This window comes from Atta colombica, unplaced genomic scaffold, assembly GCF_001594045.1.
Source record: "Atta colombica isolate Treedump-2 unplaced genomic scaffold, Acol1.0 scaffold88, whole genome shotgun sequence".
In the NCBI taxonomy this organism is placed as follows: domain Eukaryota; kingdom Metazoa; phylum Arthropoda; class Insecta; order Hymenoptera; family Formicidae; genus Atta; species Atta colombica.
The window spans coordinates 2,608,164-2,616,965 of record NW_017259581.1 but is presented as its reverse complement, the minus strand read 5'-3'; the positions used below and the strand labels follow the sequence as shown (position 1 = coordinate 2,616,965).

The 8,802-nt window shown below is 31.4% G+C and overlaps 3 protein-coding genes across 6 annotated transcripts in view; 2 read left to right on the top strand and 1 right to left on the bottom strand.

Moving 5' to 3' along the window:
* The window catches only part of LOC108693113, a 4,574-nt gene extending 2,033 nt beyond the window's left edge, over positions 1 to 2,541 (bottom strand). For 2 of the 3 annotated variants that reach the window (XM_018201819.1, XM_018201821.1), the window contains exons 1-3: positions 2,077 to 2,541; positions 730 to 970; positions 180 to 294 (exon numbers count right to left, since the gene is read on the bottom strand). In XM_018201819.1, coding sequence (XP_018057308.1) covers positions 180 to 255 — 76 coding nt within the window. In that variant the 5' untranslated portion in view covers positions 256 to 294; positions 730 to 970; positions 2,077 to 2,541. Of the gene's footprint in view, positions 1 to 179; positions 295 to 729; positions 971 to 1,581; positions 1,649 to 2,076 lie in introns of those variants that run through there. The other variant, XM_018201820.1, reaches the window with a different exon arrangement.
* An 807-nt stretch (positions 2,542 to 3,348) lies between these two features.
* On the top strand, positions 3,349 to 4,947 carry LOC108693080 (GTPase Era, mitochondrial). The gene is made up of 3 exons (XM_018201767.1): positions 3,349 to 3,857; positions 4,024 to 4,461; positions 4,600 to 4,947. Exons 1-3 carry the CDS (start codon positions 3,630 to 3,632, stop codon positions 4,945 to 4,947), a joined length of 1,014 nt encoding a protein of 337 aa, XP_018057256.1. The 5' UTR covers positions 3,349 to 3,629.
* Positions 4,948 to 5,580: 633 nt separating this feature from the next.
* LOC108693079 (DNA ligase 1) overlaps positions 5,581 to 8,802 on the top strand; it is a 5,538-nt gene continuing 2,316 nt past the window's right edge. Inside the window, exons 1-11 of one of the 2 annotated variants that reach the window (XM_018201764.1) lie at positions 5,581 to 5,659; positions 5,791 to 5,850; positions 6,014 to 6,091; positions 6,192 to 6,274; positions 6,337 to 6,638; positions 6,833 to 7,154; positions 7,294 to 7,420; positions 7,529 to 7,701; positions 7,779 to 8,002; positions 8,385 to 8,513; positions 8,576 to 8,715. In XM_018201764.1, the coding sequence (XP_018057253.1) occupies positions 5,640 to 5,659; positions 5,791 to 5,850; positions 6,014 to 6,091; positions 6,192 to 6,274; positions 6,337 to 6,638; positions 6,833 to 7,154; positions 7,294 to 7,420; positions 7,529 to 7,701; positions 7,779 to 8,002; positions 8,385 to 8,513; positions 8,576 to 8,715 (1,658 nt within the window). In that variant the 5' untranslated portion in view covers positions 5,581 to 5,639. Of the gene's footprint in view, positions 5,660 to 5,790; positions 5,851 to 5,876; positions 6,092 to 6,191; positions 6,275 to 6,336; positions 6,639 to 6,832; positions 7,155 to 7,293; positions 7,421 to 7,528; positions 7,702 to 7,778; positions 8,003 to 8,384; positions 8,514 to 8,575; positions 8,716 to 8,802 lie in introns of those variants that run through there. The other variant, XM_018201763.1, reaches the window with a different exon arrangement.

The window sequence follows — 8,802 nt, the reverse complement described above, 5'->3', positions numbered from 1 at the left end:
ACACACACACACACACACACACACACACACACACACACACACACACACACACACACACACACACACACACACACATATATATACCCACAAGCAAATAGAATTGTAATATATATAATTTTCATATCCTTTATCTTTTGCTCGTACTTTGCTGGATTCATTATATACTTTGGTACACTTACTGTGTGATTTGGGCATAGGTGTGGCGGGATATCGGCCACCGAACCTGCCCGGCGGTTTGTTGAGCCAGAAGTGCATCAGGAAGTCACTGCAGCGGATTCAGAGATCCATCGTTAACTAATGAAGATAGCATTTTTAATTTTTTGGCTATAAATCATAGCCTGTGTCTCAGTAAATATTCAATGGCTTTGTTGTGTATTTTTATGAAAGGCCAAGAAATAAACTGATGCACAAAGAAACGCGGCAGAAATACAGTTTAAAATATATTTTTATTCTAATTAAAATTCATTTCCTTTTTTCTCTTTTTATATTAACAACAAGATTTAAAGACATTTTAAAAGACGCCATAAAAATCTATAAATTCTCTATCAAGCCTCAAAAAACTTTCTATCAAATAAAGACAAATTTTGACAGACTTTCCTTTATCTCTTTTTATGAACAATTTTTATCAGCAAATTCTCAATCAGTTTTTTATCAGAATAATCAATACTTTTATTTTAACTTTTTCTCATACACAATGGGAGCTAAACTTTAGATAGTATCACTACTTACTCTACAATGATTTCTTGTCGATGTAAGAATTATGCACGATCCTTCTTGAACATTTCCTTCAACTTGCAACTCTCCTGCTCGTCGGGATCGATCCCAAGTCCCACTGATCATATATTTTGAATAGATACGTTCTATCAGTTTTTGATGTATATTACTCATTGTCTGTTATAAACTTATTGTCAATGATACTGGTAAAGTTCATCTTCTATCTTAAAGGTGCATTGTCATGCTGTATGATGTTCTGAAAAGAGCACCATGTATTTATCAGTTAAATAAATAAAATAATTGGCGTTTTAATGAATGTTAAAAGTGCACAGTTACACAATAGAAAAGAATAGAATTGAATGACTAAAAAATAGATATTTTAGATGCTCATTATTTTATATATTTAAAAATAACCAAATATGTTATGAATATTACAAATATTTATGTAAAAAATTATTATAATAAATAGAAAATAAAATCGAGTTTTTTTCAGTTGTATTTATTCATTTATTTATTCGTGTATTTATTCATTTTTCAAAGTAAACAATTATGCAAAAGTGCAGCCAAGAAAATTGATGGAAACGCTCATTTAATTTATTAAAAATAAAAAAAAGAAAAAAAAGAAAAAAATACAAAACGAGAAAAAAAGGGTTACAAGCCAAAAAATTATTCAATTACATAGTTAATGTAAGAATATAAGTAACATAAGTATTGGAATATAAATAAAGAAAAACAATTATATCTTTTAGTTAAGGTTTAATACAATGTGTTAGCAATAAACAAACATTTCAATCGCGATTGGATCATTATCAATATCAAAAACATATAGAATATTATAAACAGTTCTGTTTTTACTGCTTCTGTAACCTCTTTATCCACTTTTGTTCTAACAACATATAGAAAAAATAAAATGTCATCAAGTGCTCTTTCGCTCGTTTTTTTTCACTTTATATATATAACCACACAGTAAATATATAACATAATAGTATAGTGTGAAAAAAAATCAGTTTAAAGGGAGCCAGCTGTTCCAGTAGGGCGAGGGATCCGGAGTAAAGGGAATCCTACAGCAACTGTATCAGAAAAGTGCAGAAAGTGCAGGAAAAAAGGCGCAGAGAATAAACCCTAACTAGTATCGCTCGATCCGTTTCCTTTTCAGTTGTATGGCCTGTTGCATCCAGAACACATTAATGCATCACTCTTTCAGATCTGAGTCCAATTGATTATTGCATTGTTTCTTGCTATACATAAAGCTGCTTTTCCATGCGAGCATTCATTATGCGTTGATGCGTCCTGTGTGCAACAGGCTTACCTCCTGCCTTTAAGACAGGTCTTAGACAGAGAAATTTATAAATGCAAACTAACAGAGTAAAGAATCAGTAGAACGTGCTGATCCTCTCAAGGAGTCAGCTGAAACTGCTAAGAGGCGTCTGCGACATTCACTTGTCCTCCGTGTCTGTTCACCAACGTGTCGCAGGCGACCTCAACACGTTCATGGATCGAGCTTCGTTTATCTGTCATTGAGCATCGGCGTGATCGGCGTGATGCAATTGACAAGAAATAAGTATCAGGATCCAATATTCTCACGTTATTTCCGCGTTTTTATGTTCTCGTTTCTGTCGAAGTCGCGCTACTCCGGTTATCACTTTTTTTTTCCTCACCCTTCTCTTCTATAAACAAACGCACAGTCTTTTCGAGGTGCAATATTTCTCGCCTTGCGCCGTCTTCAGCGAGAAGGAGCAAAAAGATCAATGAAAGTCACAGGCTACGATAGACATGCATTGATAACAAACAATCACAGACATCTATCCTCGCGCGAGTCGTCGTTGTTCGCCATTGCTTCACTAATGACGACGCACGAGGTACGACGTGAAGTTGTGCGCGAGATGCGCTAAATCGACGCCGATTCGAGACGGTAGTAATAATTGGCATGACCAATCAAATCAGCTCTAATCTTATTTGGAAATAGTTCTGTTTTATAAATTTTTTCTAAAGGAAACAGGCTGACAATTCATAATCAGTTTTTATTAACGATGTATAAGATTAGATAAATAAATGTTTTTTTTTAATTAACTAAATTAAGTTAAAATTAATGATCTATAAAATTAAAATAGTCAAGTTAAAAGTTGAATAAACAAAAACTTAAAGTTTATGAAATTGAAGTTAAGATTATTATGTTAAGATTGAATTAACTCAAGTTAAGTTAATTTTGAAAAATATTAATTTTATTAAACTAGAATATCTAAAAATGTGTCTTAAAATGTGTTTTTTGTTATTTAGATTACTCTAAATAATAAAACAATGTAGATTAGATAAATTTAATATTTTACTTAGAAATTATATGAAATAACAAAGGCATTTCTTGTACAATAAAAACTGATTTTTAATATTTTTAATTACTATTGTATTTTGATATTTATATTATAAAAGAAAAATAAACAGTTTTAAATTGCCTTGTTAATGTTTGACGCTTAACAAATCACATGTAAAATTGATAAATAGATATCAAGCACAGACATCTGTATTATATAGATCAAGAGTTAATTTTTATCACGTGACCATTTGACATTAAGATGAGTGTCAGTCGGAATGTCGTCAGCTTGAAAAGGCACCTTTATGTATCACGTCGATGGTGATGTCACATGAGAGTGTATAATTTTCAAGAATCTATTAATTAATCACAGCCTATACTAGAAAATTAAATCTTTGATAAATAAATCACTACGATTTTGTGACTTGAAAATTAGCTATCTAAAAGAAGAAGAAATCGCTCATGTAAATATAACTTACACACTGCGATGTAATGTTCATGAAACAATATAAGAAAAAATAAAACAATAAAAAGAAGCACAATTTCAGAGAACTATTCAACGTGCATATAAAACTTCTCAAAATCACTTTGATGTCTTAAACACGAAATGTTATTTACGATCAAGAGGTACTCGATTCGCGCGAGTGCGCGTTATTTACGGCAATGTTTCTCAAGCACTATCTGCATTTCGAATGATCCGCAAGAATTTACTTTACAATCCAATGAAAATCGTACATCGATACGTCGTGAAGCTGAAAAATCTTTGAAGATCGCTTTTCTAGGCGCGCCAAATGTCGGAAAAAGCACACTCGTTAATCAACTTATTAAACGATCGGTAATTATTTTCATTTTTTATATAAATGTAATGTAAATAATTGAAGTATATTATTTATATCTCTTGCTTGCACTTTAAAAACAAAGAACATTTTGCAAAAATTTATTACAGTAATTTATATTTTTTCTATTATATATATATATATCTTTTTATATTATGTTGTTAGATATGCCCCGTATCCTGCAAAGTACACACCACACAAACCAAAGCACATGCAATTTATTGTGAAGGTGATATTCAGCTTATATTTATGGATACACCTGGTATGGTTTCTCTGACTGAATGTAAAAAGTTCAAGTTAGCCGACAGCTTCAGAAAAGATCAGAAAACCTCCTTGAATGTGGCAGATATTATAGGAATTGTGCAGGATGCAGAAAATATATATACTAGACATAAAATTGATACAAATATATTAGAACTTTTGACAGAAGATATAAGAAAGAAGATTCCTATAATTCTGGTCATTAACAAAGTAGACAGAATAAAGAAGAAGGAGGTATTGTTAGATTTTGTATACACTTTGACCAAAAGCAAGAAGTCTCCGGATTTCTATGATGTATTTATGATATCTGCTTTGACTGGGGACGGTGTTGACGACTTGAGGGTAAATTTGCAATTACTGTAAAGAATTAGACACAAGTGATAATAAATTATAATTTATAACATAATTTTTAGAAATTATAATTTCCATATTTGAAATATTATAACATCTAGTCCATTACTTTTTTTTTATGTTTTGCAGACTTATTTGTTAGATTCAGCTAAGCCACGAGCCTGGGAGTATGAAGGACATGTTTACAGTGATAATACATGTCAGGATATAATATGGCAGACAGTAAGAGCAAAGCTGCTAGACATTTTACCGAATGAGGTTCCTTATCGTTTACTGGTGAAGTTAGAGCACTTTGATCCAGCACCCGATGACAGTGTCAATGCACTGGTATCCATTACATGCCCCAACAAGCGCATCGCTCGTCTATTAACGCGCGGTAGAAATAATAGAATAGGTCAAGTCGCTGTTATGGCAGAACAGGAACTGCGACACGCTTTTCGAACATTGGTGAGATTAAAGCTAGCTGTGGAATCTTGAATATAATTTGACTTATATTTGTTATTTGTTAAATAAAGTTAAGTATTTATAAATAAGATATTTTTGTTTTCAATACAACCAAAACGTTTAAAAATCAATTTCTAATTTAAGAATATGATTCTTGCATTTGTAAGGCTCGGTCCCACAAGATTAATTTCAGTTTAGGTTCAATTTACTCTTTTTTTTTTTTTTAATTTAAATATTTTCTACAAAGAATTTTTCTAAGAATTAACTAACAGCAAGTGAAACCGAAAAAAGTTCTTACATTCGTGCAGGAATCTCAGTTGCAATTGGATCTCAGTTGTTTAATGATTATTTATAAAGACTTCAGAGTTATAGCAGCAGTCAGTTTATCTTTTTTTTTAAATCCTAATTTTATTTGTAAACTAAAACTATAAATAAAGGCAGTCTAAGTTCACATTGTATATACGTAGATGTAAATTATTATATTCTATGTATAAATGCAGTATATAATTTTGAAAGTGGGTGTAGCACGGACAGGAACTAAGTAGCGGAAATATTGATATTGTATGTTGCTATATAGTTGATATTCACTTTTTCAATTGGCGCTAGTGTGCCGGCATTGATGCTGTCAGACTTTTCTATCTATAGTATTTATGAAAGTGAGGTTATGTCATCGTCATGCCATAAAATAAACGCGGGAAATCTGTCAAACGCGTAGAAGCATAATAATGGCGCAGCGTCGTATAGAGTGAGTAAATATAATAATTATTTAACAATTTGACATAACTTAATCTATAATTATAAATACACGATTCGATTAATTAGGATAATAATTATTTGTACATAGATAAGTGTTTGTCATTTGCTTTATCTTTATAGTTCCTTTTTCATTAAGATATCATCCAAGAAGGAGAATTCAGGCCAGGATAATTCGGAGAGGTATGTTTTACTATTAATAGTCTCTTTCTCTATGATAGTCGATTATGCTGAAAATCCTCACTACGCGCTTGAGCTCGCTGGCTCTGCCGATTCGACGGCTAGAGTTCACAGTCGCAGCTCGCAGTCGATTTGTTATTTTTAATTGGCTACATACAACCAACAGCCACAACTTGTCGGACAAACAGAATCAGAATGCGACGGAGAATGGCAAACGGAAAAGAGATAGCAGCAATAGTTCCAGGTAATTAAACTCAATAATTTATATGTTGAAGCATTAATATTTTAAATTATTAAAAGTCTCTATTTGTATTTATTTGTTTTCTTATAAATCGGTTTTGCAGTTCACCTTCGAATAATGTTAAACGTACAAAGTCAAAGACACTTTCCAAGACACCTTCGCCAAGTGTTAAGCCTCGCAAACTAGGTAATTACTCTGTCAAACTATAAATATTTCAACAATGATATATCTCTGTAATTATCTTTAAGGAACTACCCCAAAAATTAAGCCTAGTAAGCTTTCCCCTAGAGCATCAAAAAAGGCAGAAAAAAAGCAATTAAAAGATATTTCTGGTAAAAAGAAAAAGAAGGAAGAGGCTGAAAATAACGCTGAGAAAAATAATCATATAGAAAACAGTATAGCTGAAGAGAAAAACAAAAAAGAAGAATCTACATTTTCAACGAAGAAATCAAAGTTCAATGAGATAGAAAAAGTAAAGAAATCTGTGAAAAAGAAATGGTCCAAGATAGTGCAACTAGTAGATTCTAGTGATGATGAGACTCACCTATCTGTAAGTTCAAATTCTTTTAAAATTGTTTTTCTTAAGACTTATTTAAGTTTCAGTTTCAGTTTTGTTTTTGGCCGAAATTGAATCAAAATTGAATATTTATTTTTGGCTGGAGATTAAAATGTGGTTTCGATCAAACTCTATAAATTTCTAAGTATTCTATAAACTTTTCTTATATGTATAAATGGTGATTATAGTTACCTGAAAGTCCAAAAAAATCAGAGACCGATAACGAGGAGAAGAAGACTGAAAGTGTAGACAAGTCCAGCAATATAAATAAAAATGTTTCTGATAACGCTTCTGATAATGATGCAAACGAAAGTGCTTCGAACAATGAAGAGAAAAATCTAAGTCCGAAGAAAAAGTCTACACCTGAGAAGTCGCAGACTCCCTCTAAGAATGAAAGTTCAAAAAAAGAGTCTACACCTGAGAAATCACAGACTCCCTCTAAGGATGAAAAAAATCTGAAGAAAGAGCCTACATCCGAAAAAAAGGCTAAGAAAGTGCCCAACTTTTTTAGTAAGTATTCAACAATTTAAGAGTACTTTGAAAAAGTTGCGTATTGAATTTTAAAATACAGATTTAAATGAATTTAAAGAATAGTATAAACTTTAAATATTTTATTTCGAACAATTATGTATTTGAAATTGTGTTGCAGTATCTAAGCAAAAGGGCGACGTGAAAGGTGACAAAGTGAACAATGGAAAAAGTGCCAACCAATCTTACAACCCCAGCGCGTCCATCTATCATCCGATAGACGATGCGTGTTGGAAACGAGGAGACAAGTGAGTTGAAATATAATTTTGTATTTTTAGGTTTTAATTTACTATAAGAAACCATGAAAATTTTGTACCAATATTTAAAAACTTCTCCCTTTTGAAATTCGCTTACAGAACTCCATATAGCGCATTCGCGCGCACTTTGGAGATCATCGAAGAAACTAGTGCAAGATTAAAGATAATAGAGATACTATCAAATTACTTCCGGTCTGTCATAGTTCTGAGCCCCAAGGATCTTTTGCCGAGCGTTTATCTGTGCCTTAATCAATTAGCGCCAGCGTATGAAGGTTAATAATGATATTAATTATTCAAAATTCAGAAGAAACCAATTAAGTTTGTTTAAAAATAACTATTTAAATTTTAGGAGTTGAGTTTGGAATCGCTGATACGAATCTGATGAAGGCGATAGCGCAATGTACTGGTAGAACATTGGCGCAAATTAGAACCGATGTCCAGGAGGTTGGCGATTTGGGAATTATAGCGGAAAATAGTAAATCTAATCAGAGAACTATGTTTCAACCGGCGCCATTGACAGTTCCCAATGTATATTCCAGATTGATGGAAATTGCTCAGATGACAGGACATGCGGTAACACATGCAACTGCTCTAATTATGATTTTTTATGATTAATATGAATATGTAAAATTAAAAAAAAATTACAAAGTAACGAGGTTTGAATTATAAAAAATAAAGACTTGAGAAATTTTAAATTTATATCATAAATTACAAATTAATTACAATTAATTTGTATTATTGTAAAAATTTTCTCTTTGATTTAGATTTAAAAAATTTTTAAATTAATTTTGATTTTTAAATAATTAAAGAAGAATTACGAGAAATATAAAGATTGTGTAATATATATTTGGTTTCAGAAAAAGATTAAATAATGAGAAATTAAAAGATTTATGTAGGAATAAATAAATCGTAAATTGTATTATATTTATGTAAAATAAAAATTTTTTTTCTACAGTCTCTATCGAAAAAGTTGGATAAAATTCAGACGCTGTTTGTAGCGTGCCGAAATATAGAAGCAAGATATCTAGTTAGATTATTAGCTGGAAAGCTTCGCATTGGATTGGCGGAACAATCTGTTTTACAAGTAAGTTGTTTGCGATATTATACAGTTTTGATCAACATTATTAAATATCTGGATTTTCTTAGGCATTGGCTTTAGCTTGCGCGATGACACCGCCGGAACAAAAGTATCCACCAGAAATTCTAAATGCAAGCAAAAAGATGTCGAGTGATCGTTTCAAAGAGAAATATGATGAAATAGCGCTTATATTGAAAACAACGTATTGGTAAGATTATTTTGAAAATATTATAAATATTACAACAATAAATTAAGTAATTTTTGTCGAAACAAAATGTTTTCCTTAATTAAAAAG